Raw genomic sequence first — 27,808 nt, 5'->3', positions numbered from 1 at the left:
GATCATCGCTTTTATCAGATTCATAAAAAGCTCATGATCCTTCTTAAAAAATATGAAAGGACTACCATTGGGGAAAGAGAAGGTACAGTCTCGGGGTAAAAGACTAAATGAAGACATGTAACTAAGATAACTGTTTTCTGATTCTACTTCAAAAGCTTAATAAGCTAGTCCAAATCCATTTATTTTACCAAAGATTCCATTGTATTCATTCAGTCACCACCTCCCTTCCCCCCACTTTCTGTCCCCCCAAAATTCCTCTCTTGATCTCTTTGGTATTTAAAAACACATTTGATAAATTTTGAAAAATAAAGTAACCCATGAGTTATGTTCAATGAAGTGAAGTAAAGGGCCCTTGATGGGGGAAATTAGCGTTAAAGTACTAAGCAACTCAGACATTGACTACAGCTTGAAAAAGGCATCCTGATATCCTGAAACAAAGGGAAGCGCAGCCAATAGTAGTAGTTGAGAGCATTAAGGTTATCCAACTGATTAAATGTCCCCTGTCAAGGTACATGGAAAGGCATTTTCAGTTTTTACTCTTCTGCTGAAAGGATCACTATATAATACTTGTTACAGAAACCTAATTCAATGTATCACAGCCTAGGCATCAAGCTATATTAACTGGATAAACATTTAAATTATGGAGGGCAGATAGCTGCTAAAGGGAGGAGCCAAGAACCATGGTAAATCTGCCATTGCTTTGTTATGTTTTTTGAGCCACCTACTCAAGTGTTTTATTCGAACCCCAAATAGGAGGCACCAAGCTGCTCCCAAGTCTTCCAAACACACCTTCTTTCTTCATCTGCCTCTTTCCTCCTATAAGAGCAGCACCCACAAGAATGCACTTTTATCTTACTCAAGATAGAAAATTCAATTTAGTATTTTAGGAGAAGGCCTTCAGCAAATATTATCTTCTAGGGTTCTATGAGCAGAGTACTAGCCATGTTGCAGGTATTGTTTATATGCTTATTGAATAAATGAGTAACCAAATGAATAAATGAAAAAACATCTTTCACCTCCCTGCTGCCAATGAGGCATCGGAAACAAGAACCTGCCCACACACAAAATAATCCCTCACCTCTTTCAGATAGCAGTCACTTCCCTAGCGTGATTTAAGCTTTTAAGAACTGATACTCTCCCCAGAAGTTTTTATGAAGGAGGTGGGAGATATTGTCTCATAGAATGATAGGGAGATTATCCTGGATTATCTAGGCGAGGCCAATGTAATCATGAGCATCCTTAAAGAAAAAGTGAGGCAGGGGAAAAGCTCAAAGTGATGCAGTATGAAAAAGACTTGACCTGCTCTGAGGATAAAGGAAGGGGTCTCAAGCCAAGAATGTGGGCAGTTTCTAGACTACATCAAAGGCAAGAAAATGGATTCTCTCTTACAGCCTACAGAAAATGGATTCTCTCTTACAGCCTACAGAAAATGGATTCTCTCTTACAGCCTACAGAAAATGGATTCTCTCTTATAGCCTACAGAAAATGGTTCTCTCTTACAGCCTACAGAAAATGGATTCTCTCTTACAGCCTACAGAAAATGGATTCTCTCTTACAGCCTACAGAAAATGGATTCTCTCTTACAGCCTACAGAAAATGGATTCTCTCTTACAGCCTACAGAAAGAAACACAGCCCTACCAACACTTTGATTTTAGCCCAGTGAGACCTGTCGTGAACTCCTGACTTCCAGATCTATAAGATAATAAATGTATGTTGTTTTAAGCTACCAAACTTGTGGTAATAGGAAACAGAGGGGTGGTGAAAAGGAGTGCAGGACTTAAGAGTCAGGCAGGCTGGATTTTGTCACTGCTAGACATAGGACCTTTGGAAATTTTATTTCATGTCTTTGAGGTTTTGTTTATCATGTTGCTCTAGTGGGTTAAAATCAGCCACCTCTAAGGCTACTTTTGATATGAAGTGAGATCACATCTTTGAATTGGCAGCTCCAGGCTGCCACACTGGGTGCCCATCGTTGCTATGACCCTTTCTCCTCTTCTTCCGATCCTCCAGTCACTGGGGGCCAACATATAGTATAGGGATCCCCCCAAAAAAGAGAAATAAATGAATGGAGATAAAAAGTCAAGTCTGAGAGGTCTAGGCTGGGGAATCCACACCACTCACTGCCTGGGGCAGGGGACACCAGTTCTGTGGGCTATCTAGGATTTCATAAAATGAGGATTAAAGGGGCTCTATCACTTTTTTGTCAGAGAGAAAAAAGAAAAGAAACAGGGTAGAGTGTGAACAATAGGAGAAGATTTGGGTGGAGCAGGAGAGGGGGCTGAAACAAGGGAACACAGAATGGGAAAAAGTATGGGTAGGATTTCCCCTGCAAAGGGACTGTAGCTCTAATTAGATATAAGACGTTGCAGGTCAACGTCAAAATCAGTTGTTTGTTCCTCTTTTTTTTTTTTTTTTGTCAGAGTTTCTACACCATCCTTCCTTTCAGTTTAAGCACTATATTAGAACCTATTCATACACAAACATTTATGAATTCATTAAAGATAGATCATGTGTCCTGGGATGGCAAGGGAAGAGGGGTGCATGCATTTATGTCAGATTTCAAAGGTTAAGCTGTACCTTTTAAAAATATTGGAGAAATGTTCTCTTGGAACTAATAATTGAAAACTAGTAAAATGCTATTAACTCTCTGAAATTGTCATTAATTATCTCTTTTTCTAAGTAATATGGGAGATCTATCTATCACCTACCTCTCATCTATCTATCTCACAAAGTACATAATATCTCTGCCATTAACAATAATGCTGTGTTCTACAGAATGATACTCAAAGTACTAGGAGAAGTATGCGAATAGTGGAAAATACAAAATTCTAAGGTTAAATGACAACTTATTCCCATTTAGGCTTTGCAACCAATGTAGATTTCATAACTATAGAGCTATAAATGTACTGGAATAACTTCAAGAGAGAAACAACCGAATTATAATAAAAATCATTGCTAGGGTTTAGATGTACTTTGTGTTCAAAAATTTTTTATTACATTTTGTGATATTGCACAACTTTGAATAGGTCATTTTGTAGTAAGGTCAAATCTATTTCTACAACACATTAAATTTTAAGAAATAAGTAGATTTTAAACCATCTTTTTGCTTTATTAATAAATTATTTTAAGAACGTCACAAGCAAAACTCAAAAACCATTGTTTTTTTAAAGGAATATTTATAAATTGCAAAGTGACTTGCTGTGCAATATATCTAGTTTAAAATTATATCAAGAAGATTATTTTCCTATCTTCTTTTACAGGTCAACCTAAAATTGAGTTAACTATCACTTAAAGACACTAGCTATTAAGGTTTTTCAATACTTTTAAAAGGAAAAATAAGGTCTTCTAAAATGACCATGACATGTTTAAGTAAATATTTTCCCAAAAGTTTCACTGTATAATTTAACTTGAGAAGATAAGAGTAAACACATAGAGCAGTTTTAGGAAGAAGTAATTTACAATTTCCTATTTCCTCTGATTTTGGAAAGCCCTTTAAAACATACAAAATCTGCTGCGATTTCTCACAACACCACTTTTTCTAAAGGTTCCACAACTCAGATAACCAACAGTGCTGATAAATCAGTTCATCAATGGGCTCAGAAATCTTAGGAAAAAAGAGACAACTCTTCTTCTTTTTCCTTCTGCCATTTGCTTCATTGTCCCCAAAAGACTTCACAACAGAGTTTACAGATCAAAAAATTTTTTTCTAGGAATACTGACAAACTTCTACTGGAATATGCAGAGACTTTCAGAAAAGTCAACATTTACTTAAAGAGCTTTAAATTTGAACTAGTAGAGCAATCAGCAGGTTTACCTACCCCTGAGAAACAGCTCAACTAGCTGATCTATGCAGGTATTCATCTTTCTTCCGCAAAGAGCTCTGCTGGCAGCAGTCAAAACCAAAGTGGGAACTTAATAAAAATGAAAACTGTGGTAGCAAAATACTCTTACAAGGTTAATTTGACATATTGCAAAAATTTGGGAGGTTATAGTGGTTTCTATATAGCCACAGTACCGATTTAGAGAAACCCCTGAGAAATAGCTGCATTTTGATATATACCCTGCCTGCTTGCGTAGGCAACCCCAGATTTTCAGGGTGTATAAGTTTTGAGATGGTAGAATTTAAACATCCCATTGGAGAAATGGTATGCATTTCTTATTGAGAAATAACGGGGTAATAAAAACCTGTAGAAGTTTACACTTCCACATTAGGCAAAGAATAAGAAAGAAAAAAAAAATCCGTTCTGCTTACCTATTAAGAAAATGTGCTCATACTACTGGATTCTCTGATTACCTGTGAATATCTCCATTTCTGACATTTGGTAGCAACTGGCTGAGGCAAACCCGGCAAAATGGTTTCCAGCTGCTGGAAGATTAACTCCTGCACATCCTCAACGCTGTGTTCCAAGTGTGTCACTCCAAAGGGGACAGTGGTGTGAATCACAAGAGAAGGCCCGATTTCTGATGACGCTAGTGTAAAAGAAACATAAAGGTATGTCTTATAGTGGGTAGCATTTCAACCCAGATTTAAGACTTGATCACAATAACCAGACAATAACTGTAGGGAAAACAGATTCAAATCTTTGAAGCACAAAACGAGGCTATTTCTGAAATTCAAAATCAAATTTCTCTAAAGAGGAGAAAAAAATCGTGATGCATTTTAGAGAACAAGTTTTCAGGTCTTGCTAAAGAACCAGAAGGAAGGGTAAGAAGAGCATCTAATAGGTACGGCCTTGGATATAATTAAATTTATTGGTATATTCATCTTTCTTCCACTAAATTATAAACTCTTCAGGGCAGGAGCCAATTCTTACACATAGCCTATATTTTCCTTAAACTCTAAGGACAAAGTAGATATCCAAGAAATAATTATTAATTTTTGGTTAAATGGATTACAAAATATTCTGTTGAAATTATTAAATGCCAGAATAAAATATCTTTGCCACTTTTGAAAAACTAAATCAAGCTTCTCTCTAAAAACAGGCTTGACCTCATAACATTCACCTTTATCTTTTAAACAGCATGAAAAATAAAAGTCTGCCTCATTTATAACATGAAGCTAGTTTCCTTTTTTGTTTGCTGTTACACTTCACGATTACAAATAATGAGTGTCTGCTTCGTATCTTTCACTCTTTAGTGAAATATAGGAACGTTGAATAAAGTTTGAAGTTGAAAGCAACATTACTGAGGCACTAGAAAATACAGTCTTGGAAGGAATGTTAACAAGGCTTTGCCTGTTATTATTATTTGTTTAAATCATGCAGAGGAGAAGGTTGAGGGTAAACAATAATAGATCTGAAATGTATGAAATAATAATATGAAAGTTGGTGTTCCCCGCTGCAGAGAGAAGAGAATATTAAAGCATGTAAGGTAATAACAGGGGTTGGCAAGTCTGATTCTGAAAATTGTTAATTAGGGATTCTAAAGACAATGATCTATTTGAGGTAGGTTTGTACAATTTTACATAGGAGAAAAAAGGTTGAACAACATAAGCCACTTACTTGCTATGTGCCCACTTAACCTCTTTACATTTCAGGTGTGTTTTTTGTTGTTGTTTTTTTTGGTTTTCTGTTGTTTTATATAAAATCAGAATGTTAGTACCAATCACATAGGTCTGTGGTGGGGATTAAATAACATCATGCACTTGAAATGCTCAGCACAGAGTAGGTGCTTCATAAATGTAAGCTATGGAAATAGAAGCAATAAATCAGATACTCGTATATACAAAGGAAAAGTTCCCGTGGAATTGCACAAATGACAAGTGTTATTTTTTTGTAAAATACTTCATTTTTCCTTTGCTCTTTGCTCTCTCGATTAAAAATTGAACAGGGACGAGCATCCCAAAATGCTATAAGCATTTTAAAATGAAGTAAGTGCTTCCAAACATTTTTATATATGTGAGGTAGAAGGTTTGACTTCGAGATATGTGCAGTAAATGCAAAGGTAAGGATATTGCCCACTGTTTTCTCCTCACTGTAGTTGGAACAACTTGGAAGAGGAAATAAAGGGACCATCTCTTTGAACATTCAATGTTTAACCCATCAGTGTAGATGTCACAGGAACCACACAGAGGGAAGGACCAAGCAGTGCAAAATCTCAAATTCTTTCCCCGAATCCCAGCACAGTGAGAAACCTATTTATTGCTGCAGGGAGTTCGTTATGTTATCAGTTAATAAACTCAGGAGGCTTGTTCACAGCGAGGGGGTGTCAATGCCACCCCTCTTCCATGGGGTACCAAGTCTTCCCAGAAACAGAGAAAGCTACCGGGACAGCGTTCTGTGGCAGGACAGCTGGGGTTCTGAGTCCAGTTATCTATGGCAGGCTTCAAAGGAAAATGAATGCTAGCTGCGTGCTGAGAATTGGGAGGTTGCGCTGACCCAGCCATTTGTTTTAGGGGGAACTTGTAAAATTACTAAGGGCAGTGATGGTGCGTTGCCAGGTTTCTCTCATTTACATTAGCCATCCACTCCAAGGAGAGCAATAAAAAAGGAAATTTAAGATCCAAAATGAAACACTTCTTGCATAACAATGAGAGAACAACCTGGCTACTTGTTTTTATTGGAATCAAACAAAATTTTTTGAGAATTTAGATAAAAATTTGAATAGCTGCAACCTAAAACAATACGTTTTAAGGGAAAGCTCCACCACCCCCCAAATTAAAGAGTATTTTTAGATGCTAAAGTTCAAAGACATAACCAGCCAACGAGAGTTTAAACGTGACCAAGGTTTGGAAATAGAGCATTATAAAAAGCCACAAATATGTTAATAGGATTCAGAGCGTAAATTTAGTGTAATCATTATTCCTTGGTCACTGAGAAGGTAATGATATCTTTTTTTTTCTCTTTTTTTACTCAGTTTAACAAGCTTAGCACTTTGCTTTTGGCATTTTAAATGTAAAGTTCATAGTAACTTGACAACTGTTTCTGTACGTAGGGAGATCCGTGGCTTTAGTCCGTAGATAAGTATTTTAACCCTTGCATCCTTCATAGGCTGGTGGTCTTAGACAACCATTGCTCAGGCTGCTTTCTTTCATGAATTAAAAGGGATGACCTTATAAGGCTGTCACGAGGATTAAATGGGTTAGAACACATCACACAAAAGCCTTTCTTCCAATATAAAGTGGAACACAAACGTAAGGCATTCATAGATTATATTCCTTTTTTGACTTCTATGCTGTGGTAGGAGCAACTTAACAGAGCTGACTCTTCTCAAAAATTGATTATTATATCAACACCCCAGGGACAGTGGCAGGCTCTTCCTGGGTATAGGAACAGAAGTTTTTTGCTTTATTTTTATTTTTATTGTGGTACATACACATAACACAAACTTGATGATTTTAACCTATTTTAAGTGTACAGTTCTTTGTCCTTAAGTACATTCACATTGTCCTGCAACCACCACGGCCATCCAGAACTTTATGTTCCCAAACTGAAACTCTGTACCCATTAAACACTAACTCCTCACCACCTCCTTCCCCCAGCCCCTGTCAACCACCATTCTAGTTCTGTCTCTATGAATCTGACTGTTCTAGATACCTCATATAAGTGGAATTATACAATATTTGTTCTTTTATGACTGGCTTATTTCGCTTAGCATGATGTCTTCAAGGTTCATCCATGTTTGTAGCATGTGTCTATTTCCTTCCTTTTAAAGGCCGCTGAATATTGTATGTAAATACCACATCTTGTTTATGCATTCAGGTGTAGAAGCAACTTAGGTTGCTTCCACCTTTTGGCAATGTGAATAATGCTACTGTGAACAGGGGTGTACAAATATCTACTTGAGTCCCTGCTTTCACTTCTTTTGGGTATATACATGGAAGTGGAATTGATGGATCAAACGGTAATTCTATGTTTAAGTTTTTGAGGAATCACCATATCATTTCCCACAGTGGTTGCATCATTTTTTTCTTCCAACCAACAAAGCACAAAAGTTCTAATTTCTCTACATCCTTGTCAGCACTTGTTATTTGTTTTATTTTTATTTATTTTTTTTATAATAGCCATCCTAATGGGTATGAAGTGGGAACAGAGTTTTTAGTCTACAATTTGGGCGGGGGTCAAGACACTGAAAGTTGATAATCGCAATAGCAGCGGCCCTGGCTGTAGCAGCAGCATTATCCTCTCTGGTAATAGAACACTGAGATATACAAGCCTCTCACATGAAGTACAATCAAAACTAGTTACCTATGCTCCAAACAGAAACTGAAATTTGTTTTGAAATAAGTATTTCAGCTGCCTTAGAGCCATGAACATATCAGTCATAAGAAACATTAACAGATTAAACTTGCTTGTATGTGTTACGTGTCATTGAGCCAGCTCTGACTCCTGGTGCCCCTATGAATGAGTGATGTCCACAATGCCCTGCCCTCTACAGCCCTGCTCAGCTCCTGTAGACTCATGCCCAGGGCTTTTTCCATGGAGTCAGTCCATCTCATACGTATTTGGTTTCCCTCTTTTCCTGCTGCCCTCTATTTTTCCCAGCATTGTTATGTTTTACAAAGAACCCTGCTTTCTCATGATGTACTCCAAGTAAGACAGCTTTAGTTTTGTCATTTTTGTCTCCAGTGATGTTTCAGGTTTAATTTGCTCTAGAATCCACTTGTTCATCTACACCATATTTCAAGTCAATCAATTTTTTTTTCCTATCGGCCTTCTTCACTGTCCAGCTTTCATATCTGTACATAGTAACTGAGAATATGAGGGTGTGGATTATTTTATCCCTGGTTTCTAATGATACATTTTTGCTCTTGGTAATCTTTTCTAATTCTTCCATTGCTGCCCTTCTGAGTTCCAGCCTTTTCTTGTTTCCTTGGCTACATTCTCCATTTCAGTTGATGACTAAACTTGCTTAATTAAAGACAAATATTGTCATATTGGGTCAAGAAAATAACATCTAGATATATGCTGTTTATAATCAAATACATTTTTAAAACAAATCCTAACTCAATTATATTGAGTCAGAGAATGTGGTCTGTATGATAATAATTTAAGATTTGTTGAATGGTTTCATACATAGTCAGTTTTCATAAGGGTTACATGTGCACTTGAACAGAATTTTCTAGATGTTGATTTAATATTTTAATAAATCCATTCGAATAATCATATTAACTGTCTGGTTCTAAATCAACTAAATTCTTATGAATTTTTTTGCGTGATCAATAACTGAAACAATATTAAAAATCTCTCCTGGTGATGACAAATTTGCCAAGTTCTCCTTTCAGTTCTTAAATTTTTTGCTCTATATTGAAACTAAGTTACTAGTTTTCTGCTATTTCCCGACACCTTTTAACAATATATTTTGAACATCTTTCATTCATAAATGCCTTTAATCTTAAAGTTTTTTTCTGTTTTCTATTTGTTCTTTTTCAACATTTCTTTGTTTCTTTTTAACAATGTTTGCCCTCTTTTTGATTAAACCTCTTTTACGCCATATTTCATTCTTCTTTAATAGTTTGGAAGTTATACAGTTTATTTCTATTTTTAGGGACTACCTATAAATTTAAGCACCATGTTAAAATCAAAGTTAATATCTTTATTCTTCTCCTGCATAATTTAAAATATTTTAACTCTGATTTTATAGTTTTTGTTGTCCAGGATCTAGCTCTTTAATTTTGCTTACTATTTATCCACAGCTTCCTTTGTGGATCTTACATCTTCTTTCTAGGGTCATTTTCCTTTTCCTAAACTATCTTCTTTTGAAGTTCCTTAATGAGGTTCTGTTGAAGGTAAATCAGTTTTTGTTTTTCTAAAAATGTCTTTATTTCATCCTCATTTGTGAAAGATAATTTTCAATGGTATATGACAATAGATTGAAAATATTTTTTCTCAGCCTTTTAAGGAAATTATTCCAATATAGGTTAGCTTTTACTGATGCCATTAAGAAACCAACTCTTGATTTGATTGTGGGTCCCTTTACAGGTAATTTTTCTTTTATATCTGAATGCTTTTATTGTTTTCTCTTTGCCTGTGGTGTTCTGCAGTTTTACTTCCCTATCTTAAGGTTTGAGTTTCTTTTTTGTTTTACCTTCTTTGATTTCATTGGGTTTTCTGAACCTGAAAACTCATTTTTCTCATTAATTTTAGAAGTTGTTCAACCATTAGTTCTCTCCATTCTCTCTATTCTGTTTTCTTGGAACTCTAATTAGAGAAACGATAGATAGATATTCTCATTCTATCTTCATCTATCTTGATCTTTTTAAAATATTTTCCATCTCTGTCTCTGCATGCTAGCTTTCATTCATAATTTCTTCTGATTTATCTTACAGTTCATCGTTCTCCCTATATTTGTGTTTATTTAATATGTCCTTTGAATTTCAAGTTTAAATTATTTTACTCTTCATTTATAAAAGTTCTATTTTTCAAATCTGCATGATCAATTTCTCCTTAGTCACACTGTCAGTACTCTCTCTTTTATTTCTTTAAACATGCTTAATATATTATATTGTGGGTTTGGTTGTTCCCAAAGCTGCAGTCTTTCTTTATGAGTTTGATTCTGCTTTTCTTGTTGTTTCAGATGGCTACTGCTCACAATGGTATGTTTCCTTGTGTATTTTGTGATTTATTTTTTTTTTTTCCTGTTGTGAGCCCATGTACCTGTTGAGCCTAACATTCCTAGGAACTTTATCTGAGAACATCTTTGAGGCCTAAGTTTAAAGAGCGTTCCTTTGGAGATTTACTTTCATTTTTGCCAGATGCCTTTGGAACAATACTGCCCAACACTACTTTAACTAGATTTTTAGAACACACTGACAGAATGAATTCTGGAACCAAATCTGACTGAGGATGGATATGTGGTTTGGCATCTCAAGAGACATTTTATTTCTTTTTTGTATTTTTCCAATCCAGTCAAGTCACCCCCATTTTCTTCCTCTGCCAGATAGGCTATGTCAGATACAGAGAAGCTCTTCAAAGCCATAAAAGTGTACATGTCTATGCTGATAAACTTTTAATTCTTAAAGAAATAGGGTGATTTTTCTTGGAAAATAAAAGTTATCAAAATTAACTTAAAATAAAAGACATCACTATAAACCATAACCCATAAAAGAAATAAAAAAAACAAAGTCAATAACTTAAGAAAAAAAGATTTCAGGACCTGGTTGCTTCACTTGTGATTTGTTTGAAATTGTCAAGCTAGTTTAATGTTAATTGCAGACATACGCATCGTATTTACACATATAAACACATAAACCAAACTACAGATCATTCTTCTATGAAGTAATAGATACATTTTCCATATTAATAGGTACAATTAAGAAAAATATACATTTAAAAAGCATCCATTAATATTTAATATGAATTCATGGGAATAAAGATACAATATGAAAAAAGGTGACTTTCTCTTAATGAGATAGACTATCTTTCTTAAGCTGATGGCTTATATCATTCTTTACAATGAAATAATATAGATTTTCACAGTAAAATCAGCATGAACCAAGGATACTTAGTAATACCAATGGTGTTTAACATTGCTCTAGCCTGGGCATTAAGTTGAAAAAACAGAAATAAAGTTTATAACTGCTAGGAAGAAGGAAAATCATATGATTGAAAACAATAGTGGACCAACATAGAATCCATCAAATTAGTTTAAAATTTTTTATATTAAATGGATATTCCTATATACCAGTGATAACTAGTAAGAAAAAAATTGTAATTCTACAAGAGTTTCATGGAATTTGAAAAAAAATGATTCTAAAGGAAAAATAAGACAAGGAGAATATTTAACTTTTTTTTTTTTTTTTTTGAAAAGTCAGTAAGTCAAGACTTGCTTTGCCATGTATTTAAATGCATTATAAACCCACAGCAATTAATAAAGCTTAGTACTGGTTGATAATAATAGTCAATGAATCAGAATAGATATCACTGGAAAAAATCCTAAAATATATTAAGTATTTATGTATTAAGTTATTTATATAACAACAATGTTATTTATATAACAAAAAACTTAAGCAGTGGAGGAGGATCCACTTTTTTATATTGTCCTGGAAAACTGGATATATAGAAAAAATTAACAGAATATTCCCCTCCCTCTTCTTACCCAAATTTGTCACCATTTCTGATTTCCTACTTCTGTAGCCACGAGAAATATACATTCTTAGGTCACACAACAAGCTCAAACTCAATGGGACACCCTTATTCACATGCAAAGACCTGAGAGAACTTTTCTATCAGATAAACTTCATTTTTGGCAGAAGTTGGGTCATCAAGTTGGACAGAAGTTGGGTCTAGGCTAAGAACATCAGGACATGGGTGAAAATGATTCTTCAATGACTGATTCAATCAAATGAGCATGTGAGTGTCTAGTGCAGTGCTTGGTACCATGAGAAACTCGGCTGAGGCTTTTCAGAAGCGTACATCTCAGTGGGGGAGATGACACACAGGCAAAACAATTAGACAACCATTAACGGCTAAATGGTGTTGTATTGACAGCATGTGAAAATGAAGTTTAGGAAACAGACTCATGTGAAGAGAGGAAATGGACAAGAAGTTGAGAGCCTGTAGTTTGGGAGTAATCGCAGTCGTCTCTCTTTCTTCCTGCCTCCTGGCAACAGCAATCGGTGGTAAGTTTCCCAGTTCGTACTCCATGTGGAACTGGCTCAACTATCCTTGTCCTCTAGCCATGAAAGCTCTTATTACAATTTAGGTCTTTCATATGTCTCCAGGGTTCAGCAGCAAATGTAATGGAGGATAAGTCAATCACATCAGTAAATGCAACAAAAAAAACCTAACTTACTCTAAGTGCAAGAATAGCAGGGAAAAGTGAAGGAAGAAGAGCGGGGCGGGGAAAGGGAGACTGAGATGGAAACATCCATTCTTCTGAAGCCTCTCTCTCCCCTTTCTGGTCTCCCTAGCAGAGCCAATCCAAACAAGCATATAGCACTCTGCCATTTGGCATCCCACCTCCTTGGCAGCGTGTCTGCTGTCCTGTGTGTCTATTGCTGGCCCAGATTCAGGAACCAGGCCTCACTATTCAGAGGGACCACCTGCAGGTTTTATTTGCTTTTTAATATGTCAAACTTATTTCTTATGAATAGGTTACAGAGGCCAAAATTCATCTACAAGAGCCCTACTGGTATCGTGGGCAACTGCATTACTTCCAATTTTCTCTATAGCAATGACTTTTGTAGTAAGTATTTATAGTCATTCAACACAATTTTATGGTTTTAACTGAAGAGTAAGGCTCTAGAAGTGTAAATGTCTGAAATGAAAGACGAGCCAGACACAGAGAAAAGAGCTTTTTACTCATAGTTCTCCCCTTATTTCATTTTTATCCTATCATCTTTGAGGAGAAATAGATGTTTTATTTTCTTATTACTTCCCTGGAGGCAGGGGACTATGTTAATTGATAATAGCAGTGCTTTAAATAGCCAATGAAAATCACTGAAGAGGTTTGAATGAACAGTCTCATTTGGGAGATAAGATAACAATATCTAGAGAACTGATAGGAGAGGGTAACTGGCCTGAAAAAGATTCAGAAAGAGAAATGGAGAAATTGTATTCTTGTCAGCAACTAGAAACTAAAATTGCCTAACAATCTCCTGCTTCCCTTTTTAAAGGTAAAATACCCATTAAAAAGGAGAAAATGATAGAGGTAAAATGGTGCTCTCTTGGAAGACAAGAAATATAACTCAAGTGTCCTTTTCTTCCTTCCTGTTGAAGGTAGTAAGTACCTAACTCTTCCGAGAAAACTATGATATACCACAGAAGATTTACAGAAAATTCTGGAGTGCTATTTTTCTCCTTAAGAAACAAGAAATACTTTATTTAATATGGATGAATCAGATCCCTTTCTACATCTTGATTGCACAGTCCATTTTTGAGGGACACCAACTGAGCTTTGGATGTCAAGTCAGAAATTCTGCCTCCCTCCTCCCTGGCTGTATGACTTTAGGCCAATCAGAATGTCTCTGTGATTCTTTAGGTCAGTGCTGTCCACAGGGTGATCCATGCCATATTAGTAGCTATTAGGCAAAATAACAACATTGAAATTCTTTGGACAAATATATTTTTGAAATGCTGTTAAAAAAAATTAAATATGGCTTCTCAGAATCCCTAGAATGATTATGCACACTCAGTATGATTCTTTAGAGGAAAGACAGTGTGAAATTATTTTTGGTATTTTAAAACTACTTTTATTTAAATTACAAAATTAGTTTTAAAAAGGATACTCAAACACTGTGGAAGGGTATAAAGTGAAAAATAAATAGAGGTATTGCTTCTATCTCAGACGTGAAAGTCCCACTCCCCAAAGTAATTATTGTTAACAGTTTCCTATGTATCCTCCCAGAAATTTTCTACACATGAGCCTGCATACCTACTTCCCTCTTTAAAGTGGAAATATACTCTTACTATATCTATTGTTCTTTAAGTTGCTTTTGTTCATTTAACATATCTTGGATAGCTTTCTCTCAGTTCATGTGGACTTACTTAATTTAATAGTGTGGATTTACCATGGTCAAATAGTCAGTGTTTCATAGCTGGACATTTCATTTTTTCCAGTTTGCTTATATAACAAGCATTGCTTCAATGAGCACATTTTTTCATATATCTTTGTTGCACTTATGTGTGACTATCTCTAGGATAAGTTCCTAGAAATAGAATTGCTGAATCAAAGAGTAAGCACACTTAAAATTATTTCAGATATCACTAAATGGTGCTTCAAATTTCCGCTCAAAAAATCTCCAATAGCATATGAGAACTCTTGTTTCTCCATTCTCTTACCAACACTGGGTAATTTTTGCTCATCTGCTAGTTAAAATGCATCTTAATTTTAATTTTCAGTTGGTTACACGAGTGTGCTATTTTCATATACAAACCCAATTTGTATATTCTTTACCCGTTATCTGCCTTTTTGTTGTCCTTCTGGTAACCATAGTTACCTCAGGATTACTGTGCAGATTAAATCCATGTAAAGTGAGAAGTTCAAAGTTTGGCGCACAGTAAGTGCTCACCAAGTGTGTTTTGGCAAACCTACCTATCACGGCTGACTCATTCCATTAAAGAGGATTAGAGGTATTGAAGTTTTATTGTGCCATTAAGCTTACCTTCCACTTCACTGATGGTAAATCTAAATCTCAGAAAATGATGCATTATGGGAGGAAAGTGTTTCCCAGTATCATAGTACTTATCACATTATAATTTAATAGTCTATTTACTTGTCTATCTTCCCTCTAGACTGAAAGCTACCTTAACTTATGTATGGATCCTTATTTTATATTTCTAATAGCTGTAGTTCTAATACCTGGCACATGGTAAGCAACCGGTATTTATTGAATACAAAGATGAGTAGATGCATGAATGAAGTAACAGCTATTGACTTCCTATTATGGTGGATGAGGACTTACCACTTCCACTTTACCCTTCTCCTCACCCCATCACCTCACCCCAACCAACATCTCAACAATTTTGGTAAAATCATTAATCAGTGTTTACATTTTAATGTATAGTAATGCTTCTAAGAAACCAAATAGTTCTTTGTAACCATACATCCTGTCTTGTTCACCCCTTCATTTTTTCCCTAGAATTGATAATTACCCCATCTTTTCATTAGTTTTATTCTCAATGTACCTTTAACACTCTAACATATTTTTTTCCAAAACGCTCCAACATCTCTGTCATCTACCTATTGATAAGTTTTGGCATACACTCAAATACACTGGTTGAATTCCCCCAACCCCTGCCCCTGAGACCTTTCTCCCAGAGGACTCCATGTTGTTTGTATGCATTTAGGGGGTATAGAGAAGTAGAGCAAGCTTTCCTTTACCTGTTGAATAAACAGGATGGGGTTATCTTTACTGGACAAAACAACAGCACATTTAGAATCTGACAGCAGTGAAGCACACAGATGAACAATTATAGCTGTGGGTCTATATGTGACCCTAAGAAAGTTTTCCATCATTGAGTTGGAAATACTACCTTTATAAAACATTAACATGCCTATTAGTTTCTTCTCTTCCCTTGGTATTAGACTTGTTTATTCTGGGCCTGTGGGTATTAACGTATCTGTGGATGTATGCATTTGCCATTTTAAATAAAAGCTAAAAAGGGACGTTTTAAAGCTGATACCCATGTATTTTTGTAATCCTTGTTATCCCAGCCTACATATGTTTGGATTGCTTATGTTTAACAAGACACACAGACATCCTCTAAACAATTCTGTATAAGCTAACCATTCTGATAGGCATTTAGTTAAATATAAACAAGTGTGTAAAACTCTACACGATGAATTGAAAATAAAATGAGCATTCCCCTAAAGTTCATACTTCCAATTTCAGAAGATGTTTCCCCCATAGCTCCAGTACAAGTGAATGTATACAAACTCAGGAAATAATCTTCCAGTAAACAATGGAAAATTGTTCACAGGAGAGTATGTTCTGCCTTATCCAGCCAGCTGAGAAAGTAAATGGTAACATTTACCAGTAATCCAAGATACTTGAATAATAAACAACTCATTGCCTATTTCCGCAATACCTGTGAGTGCTGGATGCTAGAGGCTATGAGATGGGGTCAAGAGAGTGGGAACAAGGATGGGCTAGGCCCCCGGGGATAATTTTCTACTGATTAGAGGGGCATCTCCAAGTTCTGAAAGAAGAGTAGATATAAGAATCCAGGTGTTAAATCAAGTCTTCAAAGTAGACAAGACTTCATAATAGACAAGGTGATCAGTAGAAAGGGTTAACATATAGGAGTGAGGAATAAATGATAGGTAGAGCCGGGCCTGGGGATGGGAAGACAGGACTCCTAGTTCTAGGGAGGGAAAAAAAATGCACGTTGCCTATATAAATTCATCTTAATATTTCTTTTCATACTGGATTGGTATTGGGTCATGAAGAGGTTCAAACCAGTTCACAAGTGTAAAGGTCTTCTGCCTGGCAATCTACTTAATAGATTCAAGAAAGCCAGTACCTCTTGGAGAAAAAGTATGGTATAGTGTAGTTCAATATTGACCTTCAGGCTACTTATGAAGATCATGTGAGTAAGTGTCTATGTGGTGGACATCACCTGCTCAGCAGCCACTGGCTCTTTTGTGACAATAGTACACAAATTTTGTTTTAGGGGATCACTCTTCCCCTACATTCAGCCTTGATAAAGGTGGCCTGGGTTAAACTGATCAGTTAATCCATTCCTCCTGGTCATAGTGATTAGTTCAGCAATGGGTACATAACTCAAGCCAGGCCAATTATGTCACTGAGAATCACCTCCAGAAGTGTTACGTTTTTGGAGAAATGAGGTGGGTTTTGTTTTTTTTTTGGGAACTTGGCTCTGAATTCCTGGGTATTACCTGGTGTCACCATGAATGAATGCAATCCAGCAAAAGGCAGAGCCAAGAAACTAACAGAAAGTATGTCTTCATGATGGTGACTAAATCAATCCAGACATGCCTGAAGCTTTACTCCTGGATATTTCAGAAATGATAGCAATAAATTCCCCATTTTTACTTAAGCTATTTTGGTTTATGTCACTTGCAACCTAAACTGCCCTAAGCGTGTGAAGTATCTAGTACTGTGTCTGGAATATGTGTGTTTGTTCCTATGAATATCAGTTTCCTTTCTTTCTTCTCTCCTCCCACCTGCCCTTAACCTTAATTTACATTGTTAGTATATAAAGATTAGATTTTACCAGTTTCTTTAGAAAGCTTGAACAAATAATTGTAAGAAAATCTCCTTTTGGACCTCAGTTTCTTTGTATGTGAAATAAAGGGATTAGGAAAGTCTATTCTTTTAAGAACTCTTTCAGCTTTAATTTTATATTAATCTACAAAATGGAGGTCCATGTGGTAGTGACAAAAAGTAAAGTTCATCCTTTCCCTAACCACTCCACGTTGTCACTAGGATAGAAATTCCTGGTCCTTAAAGAAGAGACTAAAATTAGGAATTCACAAAACTGACGTGTTGAAAACACTTCCTTTCAGCTGAGCTTTCTCAATTCTTGAGTTTGACCTAGATTTTAGGGCCTTAACCTCCACCCACTTCTGAGCTTAAAAATACAGTGATCTATTTTGTAGTGTGGTGAGAAAAAGCAGTACATTGTTTAGTCTAGTTTCAGCTCTGCTACTACCTATAACAGTTCTTGACATACCACAGATACTCGATTCACACACTGCAATAGATAAATAGATCACAAATGTCACAGCTCTGTGAAAAATCATGTGTAGCTAACAATAGGTAAATTGATATACACAGGATTGAGAGTATTTTGCTTTTTAAAGATAAATTAAGTTGGATTCAAGTTTATTCTGAAAATAAGCTTAGTGTTGCTTACATGTATTTTGATGTATGTGATCTTGAGTGTAAGAGACGACTGGGCCTCTCAGGATTCCTAATAATTTGAGTGATCCTCATGAAGTGTGCCACAAGTGTGAGTATCATTTGCCATCTGGGCAATGGTAGGAGAACTAGGTTTCCAAGGTTCTTCTATAGCCAAGATTCTTGATGGTGGTCCAATGGTGGCGGGGTAGAAGTGGACTGTTAGGGCTAGTGATAGAAGCATGCATTGAGAATTTGGCTAACCCAAATCTGGAAAGGAGGTGAGGGGAGCAATCAAAATGTGAAATAACACATTATAAAATGTATTGTCTTTAGGGAAATAAATTTGAAAATTACTTGCAATATACAAATGACAGAAAGCATACGTAGGAGAGGAATATGAAAAAGAGGAATATGACCAAGTATTAGTCAATTTCAGTGTATTCTAGGGTGGATGGTGGGGCAAAGGGTAAGTCTCCCTTTTCATTAAGCTTTCCAGAATAGGTATTTTTACTTTCATCAAAGAAGCATGAATTAGAGACGAAGTTTAGGCTGTAGTCCAGATTTTACTTAATTTCTCAAGCTTTATTTTCCTCATCTGTAAAAATGTAGTATTAAATTCACAGAGTTGTTGTGAGAATGAAATCCAATAAAACAAGTAAAGCACTTAGCACAGTGGCTCCCACTGCTTGGTTTAATGAAGATTATGGGTATGAGTTTAAAAAAGGTTGAACAACATTGTTCTGGTTTTTACTTTTCAAACTCCTGACAAAAGTTGTTCTACATTCAGACTATAGAAAACGTCTTTTTTCTTCTTATGTAGAAGTAAGTTGTAATAGAAGAAAAATGTACTTTCTTATATGTAATTTGAGATGTAATTGGCATATAGACAAGAGAATACGCATGTATGCATTGATATAGCAAGAGGGAGGGGGAAGGAAAGGCTGTGAGGGAGACCTGTGGTTCCCCCACTCCCAGACATGCATTATGCAAATCAGAACTCAAGACTCCTACGTCTTTTTACATTACGTAGGACATTAGATACTGCTTCCCCCCACCCAGGATTTGAGACTTCTTTGATTATTCCAATCATATTTAATTACTGAATTGGAAATTCCGAGCATTTTCAAATAATTCTGACCTTTTTTAGAGGAAGCAATTTCTTGAAAGTTTTCACTGCAGCAAACCAAGGAGACAAGTTTTCCAGATTCCACAGTGAAGATAAATCCTTGCAGATCAACAGAATCCCTATTGCAGAGTGCCTTACAAAGTTCTGTGCCAGGGAAGTTTTCCACTTGGCCAAGAACTCATGTTTGAGTCCATTCCTCTCCATCATTCCTTAGGCTTCTGCCTTTATTTGAATGTGCAGGAAGCAGATCTGGTTTTGTGAGAGAGATCTCTCCAGAGAAGTACCTTCAGGCAGGCTGTGTAAATAAAGAGGATAAACCTCGGGAGACTGATTTCAAATTAGAGAATTGTTTCCACCTTTTTTGATGGAGCAAATTGGCCTCAGAGTTTATTACTGTCCCTTTAAAAGAAGGTATATTTTCATATTCTTGTAAGTATAACTCAAGGATTGTTAAAGACCAGACTGGGATCACTGATCAGATGAAAAGGCAATGTCTCATGGAGATATCAATACTTTAATTCCACAAACATTCTATTGCATAGACTTTAAAATATATATCCTCAAAATCTTGTATACATAAAATAAGAAAAAAAGAGAACATCAGATTAAACATTGTTGAAATTTTGCTTATAAAGGATTCTAACATTTTATTATCATCCTAGAATATGTTTTAATATTCCCTGCCAAATGTAAGCACTAGGAGGGCTGTCTCATTCACCTAAACATCTAGAACAAGGCCTGCCCAATAGTTGGAGTCCATTAAATATCCATTGAATGTATGACTGATGAATAACTTATGTAGACATAAGTAATTTGGGGAGCAAAGAGAACACATATGTATTCTTTTCCTTGTATGATCATCCCCTACACTCAATTTTTGGATTCTGGTCCTTTACTTTAAAAACAAATGTACCATAAAATTCTTTTAAAATAACCCAAACTTATACAGTATATTGAAAAACCATGGCCATAACGTGAAATTTTTTAAAAATGAGCATTTTGCTCTACTTTATATTAAGTCTGTGCAGAAAATTGTCTGAGGGAGATATGAAAGTAAGAAACTAATGATTACTACCAAGCAAGATATTACCATAAATGAGGTAAATTAAAATTTATGAAAAGCTTTTTAAAATTGGTAAAATATGTATAATATACAAATCTATGGGGTTTATAGTATCTTCATACAGCCAGTTTTGTTTAATATTATTAAATATATTTGAACTATTTTTTACATTCTCTGGCAAAGATAGTTCATGCTCACCACTGCCTCCCGGACGGTTCCCAGTCTACTCGGTAATTAAGCTGGAGCCATGTAACTAGTTTTGGTCAGTGGACTGCCAGGGGAAGTGAAGTGGGTCACATCTAGTTTAAGGCCATTAAAAGCTGTTCTGTTGTACCTTCTCCATTTCTTTCTTGACTCCATGATGACCTGTGAGGTTCAGGTTCCAGATGGCACAAGAAGTAGAACGGCCCAACGTGCATGCAACTTTGTGTGAGCCACAATGTATCAACCACGAGTGCCTTCGCAGCATTGAGATTTGGGGGTATGCCTATTTATTACCCTGACATGCACATATTCCTTATTTGAAGTGTAAAAAAATTTTTTTAAATGATACTCTTTGGGGATAAATGGATTTAAAAACATCCCATGTTTCAGATCTGAGATCCCCAAGTTGTTACCTTTTGTTTTCCTCTCTCCTGTTTTGATTAGATCTTATTATTTTTCATTTAACAAACATTTAATAGGGAAGGTACTCTATGTTAAACCGTGTGCCAGGCACTGGAGATACAAAGATGAGCAAAGTAAACTCAGTCTCTCCAGATTCATAGACCTTATAATTTCAAGGTAAAACAGACATTAACAAATGACCACATAAATCAATGTATAGTTTCTGAAAATTAAAATATAGGTGCTATAAAACAGTACAGTAGGAAAACCTAATTAAATTAGGAGTTCAGGAAATGCCTCTGTGGAGGTTCCATTTAAACTGAGATAGTGTAGGTAGAACAGAACAATGGTCTTGAGTGAGAAAAACTACCGCAGGAAAGAGAGGTGTGATTGGAGTGCTAAATAAACTAAGGAGTGAGGAGTTAGTAAGATTGGCATGTGCTAGGTCAGGGGTTGGCAAACTACACTCCTTTGGCCAAATCTGGTCTGACACTTGTGTTGGGAAATAAAATTTTATCAGAACATAGTCATGCTCATTGCTTAATGTAATGTCTATACCTTGTGTTACACTAGCGGAACTGAGTAGTTGCAACTGAGACCATAGATACGGCTCACAAAGTCTAAAGTATTTACTATCTAGCCTTTATAGAAAAAGTTTGTGACTCCTATACTAGATCATTTAGGACCTTGTAGGTCATGATAAGGATTTGAGATCGAATTCTATGTTCAAAGAAAAGGCATTAAAGGACTTTGAAAGGGAAAGTGGGTGGCATAAACAGACATATGTTTTAAGAAGACCTTTCAGTTATGTAAAGAATGAACTGGAAAGGGGTAAGTGGGGAGAGGCCAGTTAAAATAAAATGGTGTCTTCGTTGTGACAGCGTTGATGAAGAAAAGTGAGTTCATTGTCTATTTTGGGAGCAAGATCAATGTGATTTGGTTACAGATTGGATGCTGGGGTGAAGGAGAGGAAGAAACAAAGGGTAATTCCTGAGTTTGGGCTTAAGGAGATAGGAGACCGGTGGCTCCGTTTTCAAAAAGGGAGGAGACTGGAGGAGGAACATGTGCTGAATTTCAAAGGCAGATAATCAAGAGCCAGTGCTGCACAGGTTAAGTTTGATTATATAGAGTTGTTTAAAAAAAAACACCAAAAGGGAATAAAACAACTCTGACAAGCATATGCTGAATCCTACTTGCTGTTCAGGGCTGGAATAATCTTTCCTCTAAGTTCCTTATGTTAATCCCTTTAAAAATTCTATAGATTCTGCTCATTAAAAGAAAGGGGCTACATTTCGTGGGACTGTATGTATTTCAGGATCTGCTTGGGAGAAGTTTTTCCTTTGGCTAAGACCTCCCAAGTTTTATGAAAACATCTATTTATACTGAGACACAAGGAGATTTTCAGCTTGTTGCAGCTTTTATTGGCAATGCCAAAAGGAAAAACGGAAGGGTTTCAATAGTCCTTTAATTGGGCCCTACCCAGGTCCCTGGAGCAGAGGATTTGTCCTAACTCGCAATTGGTGTTCCAGCCCTCACTGGAGTTCTTCCACAATGTGTAAGAAAGCCCCAGTTTTCTATGATGACAATCCACTAAAATGCTCCCCTTTCCCAATACTCACCAGCAAGAAGCAGTCATCCTTATTATACATCGGTATTTCGGCCTACTCAGCAGAGTGCCCTATATGAAATTTTGTGTGTTAAGTGGTATTATGATTGGCCTGTTTTCCTGAATTGGGCAAGGTTTTCCCCTTGAGCCAGCATACTGGTTTGCCTGTAAGGATATCACTGTATTGCGGTAGTTGCGTAATTGAGTTCAGCTTTAGATTTGTAAGTGTTCAAAAGGATTCCGTGAATGGATGAAATATATCTCTGGGCTGGAATAGTTGACCTAAAGCTTTGCTGTATTTCTTTTGGTGAATTAAAGAGGTTTTAGCCTTGACATTCTAAAGTATTGACTTTTGAGACTGAGACGGATCAGATAGTGAAGTTTTATTTATGATTGTGTCAAAATATTTCTGGCCCTTTTCATAGAGGACACTTCCTGGTTTACTGTGGACATTCTTATCACCTTTACTAATAAAACCAATGGAATTACTCTTCCTGTTAAATTGTGACAGGAAAAAAACAAAGAAAACAGGATTGAGTTTGAGTATTTTGGCAAAAATTCTTAAATCAAAGGGACTATAATCTTTATAATATCGTTAGGTACTCCTAAAAAACCACTATTATGAGGATAGATAATGGAAAAGGGAACAAACAGGCATTTTATTTTTAATAAAAAAGAGTGGATAAGGTTCAATTAAGCTCAAGTTTCTCAAATGACTTTTCTGACTTTATTAAATAACGTAAGGATATATAACATCAACAACAAAGAATTCACTAGGTATATTGTATAATAGAAATCTAATTCACAGAGGAAAACTATATTTTAAATTCACGGCTGCTTCGTTCTTGCAAACATGAATTTGGGCTATTTTATACTGAAGAACTCCCTTAGTCCCACAGATCAGTTATAAATATTAATGGAAGTCTATTAGATTCTTTTCAGATTCCAGTGTTTAATATTCATTCATATTGTGCAGGGAATTCAATGTCCTGTACAGTACATGTAGATTCTTCTCATTATCTAAATGAGCACATATATGAAGTCTGTATGTGCTCATTTAGGGGCAAGGAGCATGAAAAACAGCAGGGCCTACATATGATCTTAGAGGGCATATCAAATCCTACTCAGTGCACTCAATACCAAGAAAGCTGCTGGTAATAAACCAAAGGGCTCTTTAGGCTAAATGGACTCAATAACATCACATCTGAGCAAAATGATGGATTGGTGATGCTGGACAGAGTTTAAAATGTTAACTGATACAAAGTATTTACGAAACACAATGAAGCAATTTCCTATGGTGAGATTCTGCAGTCAGACTTCGAACCCTGCTCTTGAATTAGTCTCAGCCCTTTGACTTGCGGATGACGTACTTCCGAGTGTCTAACTCCTCTCAGATTCGCTGTAGTGTACATTTGTTTGGAATTATTCTTATTCAAAAAGTGATTTGAGATTCCATCAAAAGAAAGAATGGCATCTAACTTGATGTTCTCTGAGTTTAACACCTTATTCAGGTAACGAGATATTGTTTAACCACCCCAATGTGTATTATTATTATTTTTCACAAAAGATAATATAATTGAACTAAACTTGCACTATTGGCATTTCCCTTCTCCTCTTTCTCAAAATGAAAAAAAGTTTATATAACTGATAGACTGAAACCACAAAATAATTTACATATGACAACAACTATAAAGAGAACATTTACTCTGTGCCTACGTTGTGCCAAACATGGCACTAGGAGTTTGGAATATATTATCTCATTCAACTCTTATTTCTGTGATATTTTATTAACCTTATAGTACAGACAGTAAATCTCAGATTCAGAAACTTAATCACAGTCACAGAGAGATTAGGTTGAATCACATGAAAATACTGGTATTCGATCATTTATGGTCTACAAAGACAGCAATATAATATGGTTCAACCTGATTCTAAGTGTTGAGTTATTATTTGAAACTAGGTCTGTGTTACTGCAAAGTCCACAGAACCGTGCTCAATAATACCAGTTGTTTTTGGCTATCGCTGATAATAAAACCCAAAGCATGAATTATGCAATAAAGAATTCATCACTCACCAAACTTGGGTTAATATGAACTCATCATTTGTGGCAAGATGCCTATGCAAGATATCGTTTCATTTTAATATCATTGTGATAGAAAAAAGAGATAACTGCTAAACCGTGGCAGAGAAACGGCATAGTTGCAGAATTTATCACATATTTTCTAAAATCACGTATCTCAACTAAAACTGTTTTAGAACAGTTGTTCTTTAACCAAGTATTAAAACAAAGTATCTTTCACAAAGAGAACAGTGGGATCTTTGGAAATCAAGGTCTGTGTCACATCATTCAAAGCAGATGTATCTTCCTTAGAGCCCACGGTAAAATTGTCAGTGAGAATACTCTCTTCCCAATACTTCTTTGGGAAGAGAGCTTGACAAAACTTCCAGGTCTTACTGACAATATCTCTGATACCATAATATATGGTCAAGTATTTCCAATGTTGTAGGCATGATACAGAGCCTCCAAAAGAGGTTTCTAATCATTCTAATTGCCAAGAACTCACACATGCTTTTCAATGACTTCTAGATTCAGCAATTAAAGAGCTCATTCATTTTATGTGATTTTAAGGGCAGTGGTAAAAGATACCTAGATTGTCTTGGGGATGAACAATTTGCTGACTAGCCATTACTTTTCCTCACTTACTAAGTGGGTGACCTGTGCCGAAGCATTGTTAGTGTTATTTCAGGACCAAGGAAGGACATCTCAGAGCTGCAAACATTTCTTGAGCACTGCACACACACTCCTATTATGCCAAGACATGACTATCTCTAATTTTCAATCTTGACCAAGATAAGAGGGATCGACTGACGGACAGCATGTATGATGGAGAGTGGCATGTATTACCTCTAAAGGAGAGAGTTTCTAATTCTGGAGAAAGCAGCAAACTCTGCAAACAGGGCATACCAATTCTTTGGCCCATGGGATATTTAGATTGATCTGAGGAGGAACTCTTGACAATGAGGAAAATAGTGAAATCTTTTTTGAGGGAGCTCTAGGCAAAGGGAAGTTCCCATCTCTTTGGGATAGTGTTGCCAAGGTCCCAGATAAAAGAAGGACCAGAACAAAGACTTGTCATGCTCTCATCCAGCTCAGCAAGTCTTTGCTGTCTCCTGGGAGCTGAGGCTCACAAGCTGTCTGAGAGTTACAGTTTTACAAGACTGTTCTCAACTTTCAAAGGTTTTGAGATGCCTCCAGAATGATGAAAACCAAGCACTTGTCTGGGAAGCAATGCAGAGCACATCATTTCGAACCCTGGCTTCCAATCCAGAGTGTTGACAGCTTCACTTCAGACCACAGTAGGACTTGAGTTCAAGATCCTTCGAAACAGTTCAGTTCCACAATGAGTGCCCTTTTTCCACTTTCCTGTTCTCTCAACAGATCGACACAGTTGCAGGTATTATGGAAACAGCAAGTTGAGCTTGCTTTATTTGCTTTATTTGAAGTCCAGAGGATGAGGACTTCTGTCTTAATTCAAGATAAGCTTCTCCAACAGATGTGAGGCTTGCCATATAGTCAACAGACTCCAAATTTCTGCACAGGAACTAGCCTGAAGGAGCCATACAGTTCCTATCTAATTGCATCCTAGATATTTCAAAAAGTGCCTGGACTGTCTTGACTACTTAACCACCCCCGCAGAAAAGCAACAGTGGATTACAGCAATTGCTCAATCCAGAACTACGCTGAGGTTGTAGGGAGTTGTGAAAAGGGATCACAAAATAAACGATCCAGCCAACAAGTTACAAATTTACATAGTTATTCCCCAGGTCAACCCAGAGCCTTTCACCTTCCTGTTTCTTCTTTCCCTTTCTCTGCTCCTTGCCCTCCCCATTCTCTCAGGATGCCTGAAAGTTTCTCCTCAGTCAGGCAGAACAATTTAGTTCTCCTTGTTCCCACTCCCAAACTGGCATCTCATCTCTTTTAGGTGCTCAATAGACAAAAAAAAACTATCCCTTAAAAAAAACTGTAATTATAAGCAAACATTGGACACTATTAGATTTAATAAGACAGTTTCTTCATTAGACGATAGCTACACATCTGGTTACATGACCTTTGTCAGTCAAGAGGTTAGAGAGACTGTGGCAATTTCCACTTGTGATCCTCTGCTGATTTCCCCCTTCTTGCTGTACATGGCATTCCTCCCGTCCTTACAAAGCTAACAGAGGACTTTTCCTTGCCATTTACTTTTAAAATTGACAGCAGTGAAGGCAGCCTCCATCCGCTTTTCTGCTGCTCTTATCTATGACCTGTGAATTTCAGATCTATAGATTTATTCATCATAAACAGTCATCTGATTCTCATTCCCCTCTTCTCTCTCACTAATAGTGAATAAAAACAACACGCAATCACCTACACATCTGGCTCTTGTGTTCTGGACCAATTCTTGGCCAACCTGAGGTCTTTTATTAAAAAAAGACCTGACAGCCACAAGTCCAGGCCAATACCATAAGTGAAAATACCACTCTCAGAGGGCAGGCAGGCAGAACACAAAGGGGGAATGTTGACACAAAAAGGGACATTTAATGTTTAAGACTCACTTCTTAGTGTAGATGCTACATAAATCTGTAATTTGGAATTATTTATAGTTACAGAAACACCAGACTCTTTTTACCCTTTTGCTCACTGCTTTTTGGACTTTTCCTGATTTATATGCATCTACTGAACTTTTTAGCAATCCCAGGAGAAAGTTAAATACTGGGCCACACTAATATTTTTCATTTATTCGCGGATTTAAATGTTCCTTCATTTCTTCACCAAAAGAAGATGATTGGGTTCATGTTGACAAAAGACCTTACGAGTTCTTTTAAAAGCTCGTTTGATCACGAGGCAACATGACTCTTCCCGGTTTTGATTATAGATGTGAGTTAATGCTCTTTATATTGTATATATCAGTGCATCATTTATATTTATGAGGACTCACTTAACTCCAAGTCACTAGTCCAACTGTCTCATTACTCGCTTTCCTTCAGAATTCTCCTTTGGGTAGACTTCATGGAAGTTTATGTTTCAGGAGGGCAGGGAGTATGGAATTTTCAATTCTTGGCACAGTGTCTGACACACAGAAGCATCCGATACATATTTGTAAATAATTGTTCAACTG

The 27,808-nt window shown here is 36.3% G+C and overlaps 1 protein-coding gene across 3 annotated transcripts in view; it reads right to left on the bottom strand.

The window, feature by feature from the left end:
- RNLS (renalase, FAD dependent amine oxidase) overlaps positions 1–27,808 on the bottom strand; it is a 258,515-nt gene that overhangs the window by 23,851 nt on the left and 206,856 nt on the right. For 2 of the 3 annotated variants that reach the window (XM_019738905.2, XM_019738886.2), the window contains one exon: positions 4,296–4,471. In XM_019738905.2, coding sequence (XP_019594464.1) covers positions 4,296–4,471 — 176 coding nt within the window. Of the gene's footprint in view, positions 1–4,253; positions 4,472–27,808 lie in introns of all 3 variants that reach the window. The other variant, XM_019738895.2, reaches the window with a different exon arrangement.

The sequence above is a fragment of the Rhinolophus sinicus genome, linkage group LG07, assembly GCF_036562045.2.
Source record: "Rhinolophus sinicus isolate RSC01 linkage group LG07, ASM3656204v1, whole genome shotgun sequence".
Classification (NCBI taxonomy): Eukaryota; Metazoa; Chordata; class Mammalia; order Chiroptera; family Rhinolophidae; genus Rhinolophus; species Rhinolophus sinicus.
Note: the sequence above shows the minus strand (reverse complement) of the source record. Positions and strands in the feature narration are given on the sequence as shown.